General features: G+C 34.2%; 4 protein-coding genes across 4 annotated transcripts; 1 reads left to right on the plus strand and 3 right to left on the minus strand.

The window, feature by feature from the left end:
• Window positions 1-1,808: 1,808 nt before the first annotated feature.
• LOC126829331 (nocturnin) lies at window positions 1,809-4,534 on the minus strand. The gene is made up of 2 exons (XM_050559128.2): window positions 3,886-4,534; window positions 1,809-2,649 (listed from the first exon to the last, which is right to left on the minus strand). Exons 1-2 carry the CDS (start codon window positions 4,055-4,057, stop codon window positions 1,826-1,828), a joined length of 996 nt encoding a protein of 331 aa, XP_050415085.2. The 5' UTR covers window positions 4,058-4,534; the 3' UTR covers window positions 1,809-1,825.
• A 141-nt stretch (window positions 4,535-4,675) lies between these two features.
• LOC126829891 (protein zwilch homolog) lies at window positions 4,676-8,793 on the minus strand. Its single transcript, XM_050560063.2, has 2 exons — window positions 7,771-8,793; window positions 4,676-6,983 (listed from the first exon to the last, which is right to left on the minus strand). Exons 1-2 carry the CDS (start codon window positions 8,702-8,704, stop codon window positions 5,989-5,991), a joined length of 1,929 nt encoding a protein of 642 aa, XP_050416020.2. The 5' UTR covers window positions 8,705-8,793; the 3' UTR covers window positions 4,676-5,988.
• Window positions 8,146-17,891, plus strand: LOC126829893 (exosome complex component RRP43). Its single transcript, XM_050560064.2, has 11 exons — window positions 8,146-8,288; window positions 9,922-9,958; window positions 11,202-11,265; window positions 12,193-12,266; window positions 12,368-12,413; window positions 13,052-13,157; window positions 13,917-13,962; window positions 14,528-14,624; window positions 15,026-15,146; window positions 15,647-15,750; window positions 16,228-17,891. Exons 1-11 carry the CDS (start codon window positions 8,257-8,259, stop codon window positions 16,338-16,340), a joined length of 840 nt encoding a protein of 279 aa, XP_050416021.2. The 5' UTR covers window positions 8,146-8,256; the 3' UTR covers window positions 16,341-17,891.
• Window positions 17,892-19,175: 1,284 nt separating this feature from the next.
• On the minus strand, window positions 19,176-22,988 carry LOC126829440 (60S ribosomal protein L21). Its single transcript, XM_050559336.2, has 5 exons — window positions 22,926-22,988; window positions 21,759-21,885; window positions 21,192-21,304; window positions 19,920-20,073; window positions 19,176-19,298 (listed from the first exon to the last, which is right to left on the minus strand). Exons 2-5 carry the CDS (start codon window positions 21,873-21,875, stop codon window positions 19,209-19,211), a joined length of 474 nt encoding a protein of 157 aa, XP_050415293.1. The 5' UTR covers window positions 21,876-21,885; window positions 22,926-22,988; the 3' UTR covers window positions 19,176-19,208.
• Between the last annotated feature and the right edge of the window lies 1 nt (window position 22,989).

Below are 22,989 nucleotides of genomic sequence, written 5' to 3' on the forward strand. Positions count from 1 at the left end.
CGTCCTCCCACTGCTAAAGACCCCTACACGCAATTGAATTTGTGTTGACTGCACTGAAACAAAGAGCTGCCACATGGGCAGAGAACAAGCTAAAAAAGCTATTTTTGTACAAACTTTTGTTGTAAGATAAATCTTTAATTATAATGTTTATTAATGAAATATCCACTTATGTAATGTGTGAGATTAATCTTAAAAAATATCAAGACAAAACTGAAATAATATCATGACAAAACTGAAATAATATCAATGAAGTTTCCACAGCACTTGTGTCGTGTGTAAGATAAATATCTTAAATAATATCAATAAAGTATCACAGCACTCATGTCATATGTGAGATTAATTTTAAATAATATAAGGTACATGTATCCTCAGCACTTGTGTCATGTGTAAGATAAATCTTTATCAATATCAACAGCACTCATGCCATGTGTAAGATAAATCTTTATCAATATCCCCAGCACTCATGCCATGTGTAAGATAAATCTTTAATAATATCCACAGCACTCATGCCATGTGTAAGATATATCTTAAATCATAATTATGTTTATCAACAGGCCTGGACACAAATGATTTCAGTTGCACCTGACAAAATGCCAGGCACTAAATGTACTTGGAAATGCATTAACCTTTTAAAGGAGCTAAATCTTTATTCTTTGGCACCTAGAAATGAATACAAATGGGTTGCAACCAATGTATATAAACTGATTCAATCGTTTATGTTTTTACTGTAATTTCTAATCAGTTATGTTAAAATTAAATGGCAGTCATTGGCATCTGGTTATTCCAGTATGTATTCTTCATTTCAAATGACGCCCAAAAGCATTCCAGCACGCAAAATTTTCATTGTGTCTTAAATATTGGATATCAGAAGCCAAACTTTTTACGGCAAGATAACAACATCAATGTTGTTTTAAATTGACCAATAATTTGTGTTTGTAATGTCGAAGACTGTGGATGATATTGAGTTAGAGACTTGCCTCCTTTAATAAAACCAATTAAAAAAATAGAAAAACCAGCGGCTGCCAGGCAGGATACGCCCACATTTTCGAGAGATGGATAGAGAACAAGCTAACAAGAAAGTGATTTTTCCTACAATCAAGGGCCATAATTCAGGAAATTACAATTCGATATGCGTGAATATCGAAAGGAACCGAGATCTTTGGGTTATAAACTTACATTTCAAGTTTCAACAAAATCGGAAAAAAAAATTGTGACCTCTATAGTGTCCACAACCTTGATATACCATACTTTTACGCTATTTGAGAACGACTGGCGGCCATTTTGTCTGTCAATTTTGGGCCGATTTTCACGAAATTCGAACTCAGCCATCCTTAGGGTGTAACGGTGATATAATAGTACGTTTTTTTAAATCGGATAAAAATTATGACCTCTATAGGGTCAACAAGCTAAAAACACGATTTTTGGTACAATCAGGGGCCATAATTCAGGAAGTTTCGATCCGATACATGCCAATATCGAAAGGAACCGAGATCTTTTGGAGATAAACCTATTTCGTCAAAATCAGATAAGAATTGTGACCTGTAGAGTGTCCACAAACAAATTGTGGACGTCCGGACGGACAGGGGCGACGGCATAATACGTCCACATGAAAATGTGGGCGTATAAAAACCCCAAATCTATGCCAGACAGCCACCACAGGGATTGTGTCGAACAAAGCTTGAATTTGTGCCTAACACTGTCTGTGACTGGTGCCTTATTTCTAGGTGTATCACAGAGCTTGTATATGAGATATGTCCCAAGCAGTAATGATGTAAATCATAAAGAAATAAAATATTTGTAAAACTCACTAAAAAAAATAAATCATCTATTTTTTAAACTGAAAATCACAGACTAGAGACAAGTGATCAGATGGATAATTAAATGACGGTAGCCGCTTTTCTCCAATTTCTTCTTCCGTCGGGAATTTTAAAATGGATGAAACTGCCAGTTTGTTTTTACTAAACAAAACAAAATCTATGGTTCGGCAGTAAGCGACTGGACCCAATGGACTTCCACGGACCTTGTTGGTAGTAAAGGGAGGTTCCTCTAGATTTTCACTTAAGAATGTATAAGCACTACTCAATTCCAGATCACTAGACATCAGTTCTTTGTAGGCTTTTTCACTCGGATCAGCGTTAAAATCACCACATAGTATCACAGGAGAGTCTCCACACATTTCTTTTAATAGTTTATCTATGAATTTACTTTGTAGATGTCGCACCTGGTCATAGCCTTTCTTCGCTTTTAAATGTGTAGCCGCTACAAACAACTCTCGATTGTTGCTTTGTTTTAATTTCATGTGAATCACTATACAAACTTGATTTGTTTCATAACCAGTCGGTTCCTTTATTATAACACTTTTTATATTAATTACATCTACCGCATCAGATTTCCAAAATATCGCACATCCGTCTGGCCCGTAATTCGGAGTTATGTCCAGACAAGGTGAGAATGGTTTTGGAAAGAATGTCCCTTTATAGCCAGCCTTGCCAAGTTCTGTTTCAATATATTTAAAATGGTCCACCTCTTGAAGACACACAATTGTAGGGTCAGGTGTTAAAATCTCTTCCATAATATGAAGTTTACGAATATCCCAAACCAGTGCCTCTGGTGGGCAAAGTACAAAGTTGTCACCTCCTTTACTTAAAGCTGAAAAATTTTAAAAAAAGTTACATTAAAAATTTGCAATGTGGTTTAAAAAGCTTAATGAACCTCCTGCTGAGGCATGATTTTAGAACACTGTTGGGAGCCACAGGAGCTCATTAAGTAGATCTCTGGCGAACTAACCAGGAGGTCATGGGTTCAATACTGGTGTCAGCGGAGAAAGTTCCTCCGGGTTTTTCTATCTGGTTTCCTCTTGTCAGTTATGAAGGACATAGAACCTAGGAAGGAACAGGATCTAAAAGTTTTAGTCTTTCAGATCATACACAATAACGTCTACATTAGTTTCTATTGATATCATTTCTATGTGTCTAGACAATAATTCTATCTTTTTCCAATAAGCCAGCTCATTCTTTACGAATATGTTTTTCTGGCTCTCTACAGTATACTGCCTCTCGTTTAGACAATGAATAGTGAACATCGGATAGTCTCGGGTAAGGTCTACATTGACCATAAATTAGTAGGCAGATTGTAATATCCCTCGAAAACCTCTGTATGACCATTGACATTATTTAATCAAACTAATATTTCTTCAATAGGAAAGGAGAAAATTTGCACACATTATTATACAGAATTCCTGAACATCAATGAATGTACATGTACAACATTTGGGTCACAATACTTAAGGATGCATTATGTAAGAAATAGATGAAGAGTTGGCAATTCTTTCTTTCATAGTTTAAAAACAGATAATGAAAAATGAATATACTGAAAATTTCATTCAAATTACTTTATTCTGAGCAAATTTATGAGTGATGGAAGATGTAGTGTTAGAAAAAACATATCTGAGTGAATTGACAGAAGTTTGGTTGCCTGACATTACGAATTGTTGAAAAAAACGAGCCGAAGCGAGAGCAGGTAAGATCGAGTTTTCAACAGGCATTGCATTCCTGTTGTTTTTTATTATAGTTGGCTACAGATTGTTTATTAGTACTGGACATTCGAGTGTCAGTTTCAGTTCTCCATTTTATCGTTAAATTTTTAAATCTCACAGCTTTCTAACCTATTCCATGTAAATTTCTGCCATCAGATGGTCTAGAGAGTTGATAGGCTCGTTCTGTAAATAAATGCCTAGAGCCAAAATAAAGACATGCAATAGGCAGATTTAGCTCTTACATGTAATGCATCTTTAATAGTTAGCACCTGTTCAACCTCATACCATAATTTAACACTTTAGTTTCAATTTTCTCACTTATCAAAGACATGTCATGTCCTTTAACCTACCTTGTGCTAATAAATTCCACTGCATGATTCTAAAACTTGGCTGTTCTATTTCACTGGAACTGGACACACAATTTCTTGATAAATCAACATTAAACAGCTGTCTTTTAAATAACGGAGGTAGATTTTTTTCGGATCGTTCGTTTTGATAGCGTTTTTCATACTGATTGGACATACTGATTGTGTATTGAACACAACGACTAACGACAAAGCGCCTTCTAATGAATAAGTAGATCAATCTAGAGGCCTGTTGTTACTAAGTGAAATTGTGGATATACAATCACCAAAATTTTAAAAAGGGGTGTTCCCAAGTATCTTAATAACTACAGAAATATGACTAACATCAATTTCCGATCAAGTTAATACAGATTTGTCGATGGAAGTCATATGAGGCAAGTATTTCTATTGACATCACACACTTGAAAACGCACGATTTGTTGACAACGGAGAACTTCCGGTAGGCAGGAAGTCATAACATGTTAAGAAGGCCGACAGATAAAGCCAATATTCCGGTCTTGTACTGTACGCTTTCATAACTGACATAAGAACTGACCATCACGTAAGGTCTGATTCCCTGACAGTTTGCTTATCTCTTCGCAATCGAGATATACATGTACCACCTGAACGACATAAGATGTATTAATTATACTTTAAACATGTGCTACAGGGGAGGTAACTCCAAATACCCCCCCCCCCCCCGAAAAAAGGATTTTAATTTACTAGTTACAAAAAGATCAAAATTGTGTACTATTATTTCATTGTCAATTATAAAATCCAACATAACTACAATGTGCATGTTTTTTAATTTATGTTATAAATAATTTAATGTACAGGTACAACAATTTGTGATAATTTGTGATTAAATAAAAAGTTCATCTAGATCTAACATAAATACATTTTTTTACAAACCATAAATATTGTGATCTTGTTTATGTTTTGCTATATAAGTATTGTATATTGTTATGATATATATTTTGCTATGTATAGCTTTTAATTCACAAATAAAAGTCTCTCATCTCAACGATGTGATCTAATAATAGTAATAGTAATTACATTCCTTAAACTACATGTAGTTAAACCTAAAATATCAGTAATAATAAGTTAGCTTTCATAAACCAACAAGGTTTATGTGTTCGAAACATGTAAACATGATTATTATAAATTTTGTATCTCACTGACTCTTGTCACAAGCCATGTGCATTTATATATAGAGAACATGAACGTGTTATGTGTACACACATTTCTAATATGGGAGATATTAAAATAGACTGGAGAATTAAGCACTAGATAGTTAAAGAATGAATAGACCATTTTCACAATGGGTGGTATGGCAGGCCCCAACATCAAAGACATCACATATCTACTTCAGTACTTGTTATCTTCACAAGAGTCTAAACTCACTTAGCTGTTAATATAATTATAAAGACCTACATTTTAAAATACAGTTCAATAGTTTGTAAATTTTAAAATAAAATGTTATCCTTTAGTTTAAAGATATATTTCCTTGACTATCGAAATAAATAAGTACATAATCATTGACTGGAAAATAAAAATATATATTTTTGTGGCTAAAAACATTAAATTTTCAGTTTATTTGAAATGAAACAATTTTTAAAGTAATAGAGGTATTAATGCAGGTGTAATCATATATGAGTCAGACAGAGCTCCAGCAACTTGTGTCACTAGCACATGCTGTTATTCAAAATTGCTAAATAGTGGTTGACAGCTTGAAATGAACTTTATTAATTTATTGTGGGCTTTTTATGCAATTTAAGTCTATAATTAAATTTTTCTTAGTCATTAGAAAAATGTGATAGTTTCAAATAAAGAGAAGTCTTCAGACCTGGAAATATTGATTTAGCTGAACCTGACAAAATGTCAGACACTATTGAAGTTGAGCTTGACATTTTCAACTTTGTGCAGGAGATATATTTAAAAAATTCAACAAAAATAGAGAAGTAGTGCCCCTCTAAGGCTGAATTTTTTGCCTGATATTGTCAGCAACATGTGCCTTATTTCCAGGCTTGTAAGTCTTGCTAGTCAAACATGTAGAAAGGAACATGTCTTTAAAGTAAGCACTGATTTTTGTGTTAATCAATATAAATATTAACCAATGATCGAAATACTGTCTTCTCTACAGGTAACAAATAATTTAGGTTTATCTTCATTTCTCTTATCATCTCTCTCATCATCATCTTGCTTCTTAAGATGAACAAATGGCTGACTGGTTGTCAGTGTCCAAACTTTAGACTCTGTCAAATCAAGGTTGCCTACTTTCTTCTGAACAGTCAGGCTCCACAAGGAAGGGAGAGAACTCTTAACAGCAGCCAAAAGATCTTGTTTGGTTGGCACAGGAAATTCAAATACTTCCGAGATATTTACTGGCTTTGACTCGTAATATTTCAACATTTTCTGTACACAGCTACTAATGAATGAGTAGGGCAAGCCAAGAAACAGATGAATCATGACCACCATTTCTAAAGAATGATGCATCTTCTCCAAATTATTGATTTTCTCTTGGAGTTCAAGGTCAGTTTGTATAAAATAATTCAAATGAACAAGAGTAGTAAGATCCTGGGAAACAAAGGCATGGGCGTAATCACATCGTAACTTTTCAATACCCATTTCTACGACAAGTTTGAGAGGGAAAATTCCTCCCATGTGGGGTATGACTAGACGACCAGTGAAAGAATCACGTATAAGTTGTGCCATCATGGTTTTATTTTTCTTGTGAACTGCTGGTTGAAACTCGCCTTTACTTAAAGCTCGGAAAATATAATTCAAACTGGCGGTAAGTTCGCTGTAAGATGAGCAGGTAATCATTATCTTCCACAAATAGTCGGTAAAATCATAGTCAAGTCTTTCTTCAAGTTTAAATTGATCCATTGGAGACTGTTTTGAGTCGTTGCCTTGCAATCTGTTCAAGTTCTCAGCATCTCCTAATTTCATATTTTCTATCAATTCTTTCACCTGGTCTAATAGTGGAAGTGTGTCATCTTTTGATGTTGCCCAATTAATCTCTCCAGTGGTGATGGCTGACATGAAACTCTTTAAGATCGTCAATTCCTTGAATAAACCAATAACAGGACTTCTAACATCCCCTGAAATATATAGTATTACCCGATGAGTTACGTTTAAAAAAATTAGGATATTTTAAAGTTCTAATGCAATAATAGATAAGGGATAGGCAGATGGGGGGGACATGGTCACTAAGGGGCTTTATCAAAACATTAGACAGATAGGTTGGGGGAGGCATCATGGTTTCAAAGGTTCTGATTATTAAGACATTCGTTGTCTAACTATGCTCTCATCACCAGCCTAGAACATGTTAATGGAATTATTATTAGGCATTAATTAACTTATCCAGACCATAATCAATTCTCAGTGCCATTGCTAGCCTACGATATTTACTGGATTACAATTCGAACTGCTGCTCAATGTTCATTAATGATTAAATTAAAAAAAATGGATAATCGAGACTGTTTTTTATCCTACCAACTTTAGTAATGATAATCGAGGCTAGGCCTAAAATTCAATCGCTAAATGCTTGGTTCAGGGTGAATCAATTTGACTGAAATTTTCAGCAAATTCCCTTTACATTATCAAGTTTTTAACTTTTATAGTGATAACTGCCAGCTCTTTATCTTATCTCCTATAATGTATCTTTAACAGTCTCTGTACAAAAACCAATTCGACTGTCTTGCCACAACAAGTCACGCTAGTTGACGCAATTTGACAGATCTTATGATATATCTTGAGCACGCTAACCATTCGTCCATCCAACCCCGCTTCTTGGATGACTATAGTATTTATCAATATTGTTGAAGAACTAAACACTAAATTTGTTTGACCAAGCTGTCTGTATTTTAATAAATGTTGTTCTAGTACCTGATGTCACGGACGCCTTAATAACGGCCGCAGAACAAAATTCTGGCTTTTGAAGAAGTTTTGACCCCTTTTTCCATGTAAACTCCAAAGATACAGAGCCTTGGTATGCTGACGACTGAACAACATCATAACGAGCAAAACAGTTGTTGTTGGTGACTCTTCCATTGAAGACTTTTTCCTCTATGGAGTCAATATCATCTGTCACTACTTGAGTGAAAGTGGTCCATTTTAAACCCCAATGACATGCTGTCTCAGATTTGTACAAAACTGGAATAGCTCCCATTAAAACTGTTGATTGAATATCAGTTCCGTCACATAAGCTCCAAAATGACGGCAGCTTAGAAATTACATCAGTTGACTGGTCCATCAGTTCTGAATAATTAACATTAAATAAAGATATTAGATGTCTAGACATTCGACATGTAAAGCCTTCTGGAACATAAATGACTCCTTGTGGTCGATGAAAAATGGCAGGCGAGTTATAAGATGGAGAGTCACAAAGAGATAAATCAGCATAAGTTTGTAATTTTAATGGCGATCCATCAGATTCGCTAAGATTATTTTGATTTTTGTCAAATGTTTTTCCGTATGATTTTGTCGAAAGTTTTCTTTGCGGCGATGTGGGAATAATTTCTTCATTTTCTGTGACTGTGTCTTCGGGATTGAACAGATCAGCAATCGGATATGGTTGACCTTTCCGAACTACTAAAATATTTTTATTTGAAGCAAAAATTTCCTCGGGCAGGTAATTGTCAAGATAGCGAAGTCCGTCGATACCATAGTTAATTTTCTGAGTTTGACGTGACGGTTTCCTTGGCCTTGGGTCATTTGTGAAGAAATCAATCGAGCAATCGCCTCCATACGATTTGGCTGATTTTGTACTGATCACCTCGAAAATAGACGATTTAAAGTCAGCAATAGTAGCTCTATCCATTTCTCTTCAAATTTGTTGCAAAATTATCATTAAAAATTCTAGATATTCACTGAAATTTTAGTAATTATTTGTCAATATTTATTTTCTGTTTAAAAATACCGCGAATTTGTTTTGATGGGTTAGGCAAAATTACAAATTGGGGTATTTAACAGGAACGAAATATATTTTTGCTAGCTATAGGGACCATAATATTATTTAATTGTTACATTTTTTGCAAACATTTCATAATTAATATAGGGCTATAACATTGGCTGTTTGATGTTTGACTATATTTCTAGACAAGGAGAATAATAAAATTAATATGTATTATTTTCGTTTTGTGATATATAAAATTCGGATGGTAGCTTTGAAGTAAGTTTTCTCTAAAAGCAATTTCTATTGGATAAACGAGAAATTTCTACCAATGAAACGATAGTTCATGACAGACTTGACGGAAACTAATTCTATAAAATGGCGAATGACTTAAAGTATAAATACAAACACGTGTTGTTTGTTTTTATTTATTTCGTTCTTTAAATTTACTTGATAAATCTAAATGCAGATATTATTATTGAAGCCATTTATAATTGAATTTCTTAGTTGATAGCTTATGATCATTTCTTGCGTACGTAAGCGTGTCAGAAAAATATTGAAGAAAAGAGATGAGGAATAAAACGAAAGTAGAATTTGGTGTTTGCAGTAGTTGATAAAAGAACAAAATAACATTTCTTTTTTAAATCGTTGTAATTTTTCACTATATTGATCCTCAATCATCTAAAAGTGAAACACAATCTGATTAATACATATATATTCTAGTGCGACATTGCGTTTTGGTTTTTTTTTTGGGGGGGGGGGGTTATGTCAAAATTTTTCTTTTTATTCGCTACTCTACTGAAAGTCTGAATCTGGCTGGAATAAGAACTTAATTTGTATGAAACATCCAAGATTTTTGTCAATGCATTAATGTATTGAAATTGGCCAATTTGAATGCACATAAAATTGATTGTTTAGTCCATTAATATCCATGTTACCTTGTTGCACATAACATAAATGATAATAATCTTTTACATTTTTAGTATTTTACGCATCTCAGTGTCTTTCCATAGCGATGCATTTGATTTTAACAATATTTATATGTCTGTTGTTACAAAGTTAAAAATACCAACAAACTTTTATTTTGTAGAACTCTTGGCGATAAAACTGTTAGTGTTATTTAAATGATTTGTTTTCTATTGCAGAACATTTCAGCCTAAAGAGTACTATAGGAAATTTCTGGTAAGATCTTTGTAACATTGGCGACATTGCAGCATACTACAACATTGGTTTTAATTCCAAACAAAACCACTGAAAAATATTTTATCCTAATATTCACTGCCTACTGTTAAAATTGTACCATCCATCTATCTATATATTTTGGATCAAAATAACTCAGCTTCTAATTGAGGTAGAAAGTTTAACACTACAAACTTAGTGTAGATTGTCATTAGCTGGATGGAGGCGTGGGATGGCCGAATGGTTAACACTTGCGCGTTGCAACAAAAAGGTTTTCTATTGAGTCAAGTGGCGTGGTTTTGAATCCGCGCTTGTATGTGACAAGAAGTAGGGTCGCCTGTCCAACCTCGTTGGTTTTCTCTGGGTCCTCCTGTTTCCTCCAACTGCTAAACTGACGCACAAGCAAATTATTGAAATAAAATTGTACCATATGTTAGTCCCAAAATAAACTAGTTTTTGCTGATGTCTTAAAGGGCGTATGACTCTATTTTTGGAAGCTGAAAATAGACGAAAATGTGTCTCAAAGGTCAAAGCACATATTGTAATATGAATGCGTATATTTATATTCAATTTTTAAATTTCTGATTGTTAATTTTAATCAATATTGTTTTGTCAAATACATGAATAGTCCAAATTGAACGACAGTCGTTGACACCTGATTAGTTCGTTCTATGTTTTTTTTTTCTGTTACGATTTTATTGTTTGTGAATCAGTCATTACTAATTACTTCTGCATTGTCTTTTAGGATATGTTTTTCTTTGTTCATTACAAATGGCACCCGAAACTGTAGCATACATGACTCATCTTAAATATTTATTGGTTATTAGGATGCCATATTTTCACGGCAAGATAAGAACATCAATATTGATGGAAATGGACCAATATTGAGTTTTAATGTATTTAATTTCAAATTTTATGGAACATATTGAGTTCCAGGTTTGGTTCCTTTAATTAGCTGAGTTCGCTAAGCAAAAATAGGCAATTTGATTTGTTAATGCTTTAGAACACAATAAATCTGATTCTAATTGAGTATATCCAGTATCCACACCTTGACTAAGTTTGAAAGGGATCTTTTTCGCTCAGGTTACAGCCGAGTGATAAGCTGTTTGATTGCTCGATGTTTTATAAAAAGATAAATGTGCATATATTAATAAGTATTATCTATTTTTGTGGGGATTGAGGCGGGGACATTCTCACTGATGGCTTGTTCTATTGATACAGCGAATAAACTCTTGTATTATTTAAGGAAAAAGATGTCCGACCTGATGGAAGAGAACTTGGAGAATGCAGATCAACTGTTGTTAATATAGGTAAATATTGTTACTGTATATTTGATAGACTGCTGGTGATGTACAGTATGAGAGACATCTTGAAAATTAAAACTTCTGTGTCCTAAGAAAATAAAGTCATGATGATGTGGAGTGGGGTGGGGTTGACTAGTAAACAAAGACTACAATTTACTTGCCTATTCAACTTGAAATAAACTCATAAAATGAGAAGCAACCCCTATAACCAGTGAAGATAGACAACCTCCTAGGTAGTAATCAACAATTTTATTCGTGTAGACGTTTCGGGCTATAGCGTTTCGGACTATAGGACACCTATAGTACGAAACGTTTACACAAATAAAATTGTTGATTACTACCTAGGAATTTGTCTATCTTCACTGGTTATAGGGGTTGCTTCTCTATACATTTCTATATTCATCTTCTTCCGGGGGGGTAGGATGGCCGAATGGTTAGCACGAGCACACTGTATCATAAGGCCTGTCATTGAGTCAACTGGCGTGGTTTCGCATCCCTGATTGTACGTGACAAGGAGTAGGGTCGCCTGTCCAACCTCGTGGGTTTTCTCCGGGTCCTCTGGTTTTCTCCCACTGCTAAAGACCCCTACGTGCAAGCGAATTATCGAAATAAAATTAAACCACATGTTAGTCCCGAAATGGCCTAGTTTGTGTCGAGTGGGTGTTAAACCCCATTTCTCTCTCACTCTCTATCTCTCTCATCTTCTTCCTGAACCCCTTATGTCTCGTGGAGATTTCAGTTTAGATGTCCTCCTACTACTAGTCTCCAGCTATACAAGACCTACTTTACGAGAGTTGTCATGGTCTTCCACTGCTTATTTAAACTGTTAAGAGTTTACTTTGTTGATAGTGATTTTATTATGACAAGATTTGAACACATCAGATTTAATATCACTTCATTCATTCTATCACCCAATGTTGTTTATTTTTACAGGTAGTATCACAACAGCAGAAGGTTCAGCATTAGTTAAATTAGGCAACACAACAGTAATATGTGGAATCAAAGCTGTAAGTAAATTTTAATAACATGTTTGAATGAACCCTTTTTTTATATCTATTGTATACAAACTACATGCCAAGATTTTCACAAATTTATACAAATATTTCAGGAATTAGCCAACCCTAAAGCAGACGAGCCGAAAAATGGCTATATAGGTAGGTATCTTTATATATTTATTGAACATGAGTATGTTGATACAGACTTAAATTCAACAAGAAAGAGGGGCATTTAAATCATTTCAGTGGTCAAATACCTTCAATATTAATGCAAAATCTTGATGTGACAAGAAACCTGGGTATCTTCTGATACAGTTCATTCATACATGTATATATCATTCATTGAGAAAGAAAAATTTAGCAAACACGTTAAATTTTGATTCAGAGCAATAAATATCAAAATGTTTAAGATCGATTCTTGGTGTTGAAAATGAAGTCAACAGCATGGGACGAAAAGAAAAATAGATCTCCTGTATACACATTGGGGAACACATAAAAGAACCCTTGACAGTTGGAATTTGATATAAGAATAGGTCGTACCACAGCTGTCGGGGAAATATTTGCATAGTAGCACACTGCATGACGTAAATCTTCATTGGCCCGGTTAGTACAGAAAAGTAGAACTTTAAATCCAATTTCATTTCTGAAAATTAAGTCAAGTTCAGCTCTCTGTAGTTATTCAAATGTTTATTTTCAAACTACTCAATCCTTTATAGGATTATCTTCTATGGCATTCACAGTTTGCTCTTTAAACAACGGAAATAAAAATCAAAACCTTGATGATGTTCTTATTTCAGTTCCAAATGTGGAGTTATCACCCATGTGCAGTGCCCAGTTTCGACCGGGGGCACCAGGAGAACAAGCTCAAGTGTTGTCACAATTTGTTGTTGATGTTTTACAGAAGTAAGTTCATACAAATAATTTATATTGTGAAATATATTTTGTACAAAAAAACCCAAAAAAGTAAAATTTTATTAGACTTGTTGGAAATTAACATCAATTTTATTTCTTTGTGAAATCTTCCTTTATGACACTTTTAGTTTTCTTTATAATATCATCCTTTATAATAACATACAAAATGGAAAGCACCATTAAGTTCCTTATTGTGAAGTTGTTTTAAAGTTTTGAAGTTCAAACGTTTTAGTTTCCTATAGCAAACAGACAAACTTATACCTTATACCTCTGTATAAGATGACTGACCTTTTTAAGTTCAAGTAAGCCGACGTCACACCACACATCCTCGATCATTGACTCGATGGCGCGTTCATTGTTTACATAATACGTCATGGTGTTAATTGGACCGGGCAGAATGGAGCCTTTTACTCATTTTATATAATCATTTACACTAAATTTATCTATTTTTCTAATACGTCAAAAAAAAATCTTCTAGAATTTGCAGAAGGAAAAAAGTTAATATTGACAACTCATAAAGCCATACCAATGTCATCCCTCTCAGTGATTGTAGCGGCCTAGCGATTATTCACTTTTGATCAGTGTGAAATCACACAATTAGTGGTATTCAATTCATGAAAGTCTTGTTTGTGTTGGTTTTACCTACCATGGCTTGTACTCTTGTTTCAGGTAATAGTTAATGTGATATTGTAATTAGTATTAATTTGTTTTGTCAGTAAAATTTAATACTTTGCTTGATTATTTTAACAGTTCAGAATGTATAAATCTCCAAGATCTGTGTATTGTCAGTGGAAAGGTAATTCTTAACTTTCAAATTCATAGAATAGATATTTAAAAAGCCCTGTATAACAGTAGTACAAAAACACACTTAGGTTAAAATGAGACGGGGGGGGGGGGGGGGGGTATACATCTTCATAATGTTTCGGCTTAAAAGTTCCTTTATCAATCACCCGGCACCAATTTAGTCAAATATATAAAAATGTGACTTTTTGAAGGATACGAATAAGTTTAATTTTAGTGAGATTATTGGAACAATAGATTGGAATATAAGTTATGAATATTCTTGTTTGAATTTGACCCCTAATGTTCTTAAAGTGTTCAGTGGAATTGGTAGGAGTGTTGCACAAATGTCTGTGACTGCCTTGTCCCTCCACCCAACGCCAACACCCATGGCCCATACGCTACTACTGATAGTAGCCCTGATTATAAGATTATAATAGTATTATATGTTTTTGATCACTAATGTTCTAGAAGTGTTCAGTGGAATAGATAAAAGTGCAATGTTTGTCCAAAATTCTACCCTGCCACCTTCCTGGATATAGATTACTAATAGTGTTCCTGATTATAATGATATATTACAGTTAGTGTGGATGTTACAATGTGATATGATCTGTTTGGATTATGATGGCAATGTTGCAGATGCTTGTGTTTTAAGTCTTGTATCTGCTCTTAAAAATAGTAAGTCATCACTCTCTCATTTATATTACCTGAAAGACAGAAATCAAATGAAAATGAAATGGGGTTAAAGAGCCTACTTTTCAGCACCAACCGGGATAATAAAGATGGGCATACACAATGCAGTGTGCTATGAGGAAAATTTTGCCAGGACTTCATCAAATTCCAACAGGTACACATGTCTTTGGACCTCATCTTTTGGTCCCATCCAATTAGCTAGACACTTTTGTCTTGCCAGGCTCTCTGACAAAAAGCAGACTGAAAAATGGGAAGGAACTTTCTCAACCAACACTGTGATCAAACTCAGGACTTCCTGATTAGCCAGAATCAATTTGACGAATCAATTTTCTCGAATAAATTTACTATAAATAAGTTTCATACTGTACAATGCTTTAATATTACAGCCTGTTTACCTAAAGTAACTGTAAATGAAGAAACTCAAGCCATAGAAACAGATGATAAAATAACTAATAATTTGAAAGTTCAGACCACTCCAGTATCAACTACATTTGCTATATTTGATGAGTAAGTACACCAATACAAATTGGCATATTTTCTCAAATGGCTATACATAAAAATACTTTTTGTTTTTAAATTTTCTTTTCATATGAATAAAAATTTGACTTGGGGTGGCTAATTATACCATACTCGTAGGTTTATTCAATAATTTGATTCAATGATTATATGATAACGTTATTCAAATCTGTATTACATTTTATATTATATATAAATGTGGCACACCTTGAATCCAGATAAATTTACATAGACTAAATTTTCTTTGATAATCAACAGTGACAATACACCAAAGTTACATGAATAAAGATGTTTGCCATACTTTCTTTCTGTATGACTCCAGCCACTAGAATCTTTGTGTAGATTTGGCTTAATACACATTATGCTTGAGAATGTAATATGGACATTAACAGACTTGGAATTTTTGAAGAAAGCGAAATGACTGTAGTTGAAAGATTTTCTTGGTACCATATTATTACTGGATTACACAGTATTTTGTTGACTTTTTTCAGCCATTTTGTGATTGTTGATCCAACTATAGAAGAAGAAACCTTAGCAACGGGCATTATCACCATAGTAACTAAAGAGAAAAAATTGTGCATGGTTCATAAACCAGGTAAATCATTATATAAATGGCTTATTGACAGACTTAGATCTCAGATTTTTTAAATGTATGTTTTATTATTCAGTGTTTTCTGCAGGCCATTTAAGAGTTGCAGATTGCCAATCTTAGAATTAAATTGTGTTTGTTCGTCCATTCGTCTGTCTGGCAAACTTCTTGGAACACAATAACTTAGTTTGGTGTCTGTTTTCATTATGTGAATGTCAATTTATCTTTTCTTTATTATAACCTATTAAATCTGGAAAGATTTTCAATATAGCTGGGGAATCAAACTTGAAACAATCTGGCCACATATCTTTTTCCATAGTTTCAAATTTACCCTTTGTCAGTGTGCATAAAGACTTTTTAGGAGTTCATGATTTACTTTCTTATTAAGATCTTACTCTGAAACTTCAAATTCATCCAACACTTTTCAAATTTGTGTTTTTTATTCAAGTAATGATTTAATGGAATACTAATTCTTTATTTCAGGTGGTACCCCATTGAAAGATTCTCAGATACAGCTGTGTATTGATAGAGCAATAGAAAGATCTGGTCAAGCTGCTAAATTAATAGATGAGACACAATGTTCTTTAGATAGATAATATTTCTTCCTTAACAGGTCATTTAAAATACAATTCAACACCTTCTGGGGAAACTACAATTTAAAAAGTGGAGAAATCGAAATTAAAACTTTTAAGGGTTATTCGTTGTTTATGGACTAGACAACCTACATTAATATCATTGCAGTGAGTTCATTGTTGTGCATTTAAAAAATAATGGTAAGAAAATGATATGTTAGATCAATCTGCAACATCTTCACAGCAACATTAACACATTGGGCTTGCTTGATTTGTCCGCTGATAGGCGAGCCGGTTTGTACAAGGCGTATGCCGGTCAGGTTACCGTATCAGAGAAAATCAAGGGGCCCCGGCTGATAATAAATTTGGCGTCGGATAATATTTTAATATTAAACCGGTAACATGACATGTTTTAATAACAATAGGTTGCCATGCAATGAAACATACGCCCACAGCAGCTAAAGTGTTCGTGCAGTCAACAAGAGTTGTCGCTCGCATATTTTTACTTTTTTCGGTAATGAAACATTTATAATACAATAAAATCTGATTAAAAGTAACAACTCATTAAGTAATTATCAAGTTCTGTCACATGCTAACGTTTAGAATACGAAACATTTAATATCATGGATTTAGCTGTTCAGTTATCAAAACTCATTGAAATATATACTTGTTCGTCTCAAGACCTTAAACTCTGTGTATCAATCTGAAGTCAATCGGATGATAAATTTGGCCATAACGCTGGCGGAAATTATCACTGAAAATCAATAGGCTTCTTCGTCTCATGGATGTTAGTTTTGGCCTCTAGAGCATCCACAAGCAATATAAGTAAGTGACCGCAAAATAATACAGAAAATTATTTGTAGTATTACCAACAAAAAAATAATAATAAATGACATATGAACATCTGGTTTTACGAAGCCTTAATTCAACTTTAAAGCATTTGGTTTAATTTTAACACTTTAATATTCGTGTTTAATGGCATTCCTAACTAACGTGAATTCTATCTCGTTGACATGTTCACCATCTTGCACCGGTGATCGCCGCTGCTGACAAAGCGGCACATTCGGCGTACGCTACGGACAAATTTTTGTCGACTTCCGGTTAAATCAAGTGACCTCACCGGGGAAACTGCCGAACTGTGGTCAGCTGGTATGCGCCAGAATGGATATATCAAGCAGGGCCAATGTTCCAAACAACTCTTTTACATATGATCCAGATTTCAAAACATTGGTAAATAAAATGCAAATGATGCATGATTTATGAATGTTTTAATTTGAACAGTGTGTTTTTGAAGAGAAGATAAACTAGTGCATAGGCCCCATTTCCAATTGTGAAAATACCTTGGTATAGTTACTTGGAATGGTGTAGATATTTGTATGTATGACATTTGACCTGTATCATGATATTCTGTATGTATTTCCTACATTGTAAATATGTCCATTTGAATAAAACAATTGTTTTCATAGATTGGTTCATTTTAAAAAATCTCACTAAATATGGACAATGGATACACCCGTTTAGTGCTGTGTGAAGGCACAAGAATTGTGTTTGAAGTTAAAAAGAATATTAAAGAGAACTTGAATATAAAATTGTTGTTTGACCATTAAATTGTTCAGCTTTGAAATAAATACAGCTTCACACTCAAGATAATCCAACAGGGATTCACACACACGCAATACACTGTTGGTTTTATCTTGCTACAATCAATGTTCGATGCCTGAAATATTTTTGAAAATCTGCCAGTACTTCGCAGATGTCCTATGGACCATGGAGGCAGACCACCATTAAATTTCACCATCACGGTACCCACAAATTGTACTTTGTCTATTTATAGCAATATTCTCTCCTTCTCCCCTTCTGCATGCCGATTTTTGTTGATTTTTTGGTCTAGAATGGACGAAGTGGGTTTGAATTAACATTTTCTGCCAGGTTTTGGTAAACATTCATGAATTTGAGGCAGAAGGATAACAGAATTATCAGGTTGGTTACGGTAAAATATACAGCAAATAGTTACACGTGTTTAGTTGGCTTCTTCAAGTTTGTCTATCTCAAAATTTTGGTGGTGAACCTCGCACATATTTTAGTGCAAAGACATGACCATTTGTTCCTCTGTCCTTAGTGAAAAGCATTCAGCCCAACGAAAATTATTGAAAAGTTGCAGGTGGGCAAAGAGGTCAGAATTAACATTGATGTCAATGGGGAAATTAATGGTGGCCTGCCTCCCTGTAGCTATAAATTTGTATTGGGTTATTTCCCCTAAAATTCTTACAGTTCCTCACCGACTATATTCTGAAGCAGAACTATCGTTCCGTTCTTTTTCACCCACACTATTTATTTTATTCTAATATTGATATATTAAACTTACAGATTATCTAACAGTTGGCCAGTTCCTATATACACGTTACTCAGTGTTGACTAGTTGAGATATTATTTATCGTGGGACAGAGAATTTAATTCCAAAATGAATCTTCCCCTTGCCCTATACAATTTTACATCTGCAGTGTATCACCTTATGCCACAGTGCCAAAATCACACACCCTGTTCTGCACTATCTGGGCTAACAAAGATGGGCAAACCTTACATAGAAATTGCCACGAGGGAAATGTGCCCAGACAGTGGTGTTAGTGCCTACTCTTCATCGAATTCATTTTACTGACATGCCAATGCGTACACAGAACCCGTTTTCCATACCATCCAAACAACTATTATGCAGTTACTTGCCAGGCCCTGCAACACTGACAAGTGAAAACCTTATTGGAAAATCAATGGGAAATTTTTCGGGAAACACGAGGATCAACCAAGGCTCCCCACACCCGTTAAACCTTGATCATTTATGACAATGAAACCAACACATTCTGGTATTTTGTATTTTTTTTTATTTTTGTAAAGTTCTTAGATAATGAACTCGTATGGGATGGCCTCGATCTGTTGAGGTTTGTTTGCATCTGTTCTCACAAAGAAACCTTCTTTAGGTTGGACAGCCTGCAATAGAAAAGGGTTGAAAATAATTTGACTACACATGTATTAATATCACAGTCCATTTCTTAGACATTGGAATCTATAGTCTCTAAAATTTTCAATATATTCATTTTGCATTATCGATTTTTGAAATATTATAGCAAGAACGGCTTGCTCTTTATCTAAATCTTACATAATTTATCTTTAAAGTAGCTAAGTCTCTAACTCAATATCATCCAAAATCTTCGACATTGAAAACACAATTATTTGTCAATTTAAATCAACATTGATGTTGTGATCTTACCGGGAAAAGATGGGCTTCTGATATCCAATAAATAAACATTTTACCATTGGTACACGAATCCTGTACCATAATGCGTTTCAGGCCCATTCTAACAAGGGACTCGAAGAACGAGGCTAGACATTCAACAAGTCATGTGAAACGGTGACGGCATATTCATATCGGGAGAGTGTGCATGTTATACTGCCATTAAAACAATCTATCGCAGAACACATGCACATTTTAGGACCAGTTTGGAGTTATTCATTTGAACCCAAAATATTTTTTCTTTCAACAGATCTTTTATAGTAGTTAAGATAATTCACATCAAATTTGTCCACAGAAAAATCAAACCATAGAATTACCTGTCTTTTAAGTTGTGGCTTGGGGAGTTTGTTTTTCTTTGCTTCTTCAATCAATTTCTGATTTAATTTAACTCTAGCAATAAAGTCTTCTCGGCATTTTGAGGGTTTCACATGCTCAATTCTTACTGAGATTTTCTTGGCAATGATTCGTTGACTAAAAAAATAATTAAAAAAATAATTAAAAAATACCAAAATTTTAATAATATATCAAAGAAACATTTTATAACACATCTTGGCAAAAATTTAAATTGTTCTTCCATATCAACAAAAACAATCAAATATTCATTGATTAATTGGTATTTCTAAAAAAATATCTGTTATGTTGGTAGATTATAGAACTGGACCCTGTTTCACGAAATCTATACTAAAGATAAAATCCAAATTTCAGTAGATACTTAAATTTTGATTGGCTAAGTAAGCACTCAAATCAATCAAATATTATCCAAGCAAATTACTAAAATTTGGATTTTATCTTAAAATTTCGTGAAACAGGCCCCAGAAGTATAACAAAGCCAATACTAAGACTAATGTTCCTCGTCTCAATCCCAAAATATGTAGAGACACTACTTAATTACTTGCACTTTCATTTCTTATTAAGCAAGCCTGGAAATAAGGCACCTGTCACAGACATTGTCAGGCACAGATTCAGACTTTGTCAGGCACAAAACCTTTGGTGCCTGTCATTTTGTTGGGCACTGATTTGTCTTTTTTATTGATATTATTAATACATGTCGGGCACTAAGTTGAAAATGTCAGGTACTATTTCATTAGTGCCGGACATTTTGTCAGGTACATCTAAAACCGTTATTTCCAGGCCTGAAAGCACCTAACAATCAAACTGCTTATTAAGCTGCTTAGTGAGCCATCTCTTTACTCACTTAAGCAGTGGACATATTAGCCGAATCATTCGGCCGAATCGGTGCCAAATGGGTGGACACACTAGGCGAATGCTTCACTCGATTGCATCACCTTTCACATCACATGATTAAACATGGCAGCAACCATGTCTTCAAACAATCATGTGACTTCTCGATGTGACTGGATGATGAGTGGTGATTGGCTAATGAATTCTACATTCGGGCAAATGCTTCAGCGAAATGGACACATCAGGCGAATATATCAAAAATGTTTGATTTGGGCGAATCATTCGGCTGAATGACAGTGGATACACTAGGCAGATTTTGACTAGTGTGTCCACTGCATTAACAACCGTGGATCCCAATAGTGCAATGGGACGTTGGACTGGAATCATCAATAATATAGGTTACTTACCGTACTCTCTTGTTAACAATAACACCAAGAGCTCGTCTTGCTACATTAAAAACTTTACCAGTTTTACCATGATAAAACTTATGTGGCATACCCTTCTGGATTCTTGGATCAGCCTAAAAAAAAACAACAAATGGTCATGTTTATCAATTCTTTGATATAAATGGATTTGTAGCCAAATTACCAAATCCTGGTACCCAGAAACTTGAAGGTCAATATCCGTGGTAGGGTTCACATCAATGGCTGATTTTATTACTATAACCTTAGTCTCTAGAGTGCCCGAAAGCAATTTTGGATGATCTGGCACACGAACCGATCGATATACAGGGGTGACCAGATACATTCTCTTAGATTGTGTATATTTGTTTGAGCACTAATTATTTTCAACACGTACCCAAAAGATGTTACCTAGATGTAGGCTTTTTTCCCCTATGTATCAATGCACTGGTACTTACAAAGCTTTCATATAATAATTGTTGTAAATCTGGAAAATTTTAAGAATGAGAGCTTGCTCCAATGATATGAATTTAACTTCTAAAAACTTTGCAAATAACTCTTAACTTCACTTACTTTGATATCAACATAATCACCACGTTTGTATACGTGCATATATTTCGAGGTGGAAACCACACCCCGTTTCCTGAAGGGGCAGGAAAGAAGCCGTCTTGTGCCTGCTCGGATACCCATCTTTTACGGTCTAAAAATACAAAAATAACAATTAAAACATTGCATGCATAAATACAATCATACATTATATCTAACCTTTCCACGATTTCTGTCATATCATTACATGACATTCATGTAATATACATTGCAACCCTTGTCTCTGGATTAATTTTACTACAACTTTTAGCTTCTGTTTGTTAAATGTTAAAAAGTTTATTTCTTTGGTCATTGAACTTGATGTACACTTTGCGAAACAGGTCCCAACTTTGGCTACGAATTAAACACTAATGATAGTAATGATACCAAGGTGTAATATCGCTTTGTATTATGATTCTTATCGACTTGCCAAATTACTTTGAATTAAGTGGAGATGTCATGTGACAGTTCAATCGATTTCAAAGCATTTTTGTGAGTTTATTAAATGTGCAGTTTAAAAAAACATGATCACCCAAGGTGATTTGGGTTAATCGATGCGGAAATCGGTGTTAATAAATTTGTTGATTAGGGTAATCAATTCGAATTAGATGGACAATAAAGATGAAAATGTGATTGAATGCAAATCACTTTGTCAAATCAGTGGCCAATAAAAACACTTTGACAGCATTTGCATACGGTACATATTTATGATATTACAATTAGTCAATTACATTTACAATGTATTTAATGTAATTATTTACATGGCAATGCAATGTATTTTAAAATCTTATTATACTTTGTCACTTCCCATCCAATATCATCATTAAATATTAAATTCACGGAAATTATATGCGCATAAAGAATGTAGAGAAAATTGCGTTCAGTATTCGGATGATTGGGACATTACGTGTATGAAGTTTAGTCTGTTTCTGAAGTCAACATGACGGTTAATTTGCATGCAGAACTCACAAACCACGTGTGAGAACAAGTAAATACAATAATTTGGGTCGGGGACTGGTAACAGTTTTTTCTTTTAATATTTGATTTGTAAAGCAACATAAAAGTATTCCAATTCTTTTGGATTTGTGGATATAAGTAAATAATAAAAGGGTGTAATTCAGGTTTATTTCAGAAAAACATTGTACGGGCACCTGCCTTGAGAATGGCCGACTATTGAAAGAACGTTGAACGAGAATCGACGAGACTTGTGAATTATTTT

The sequence above is a fragment of the Patella vulgata genome, chromosome 8 (assembly GCF_932274485.2).
Source record: "Patella vulgata chromosome 8, xgPatVulg1.2, whole genome shotgun sequence".
NCBI classification, from domain to species: Eukaryota; Metazoa; Mollusca; class Gastropoda; family Patellidae; genus Patella; species Patella vulgata.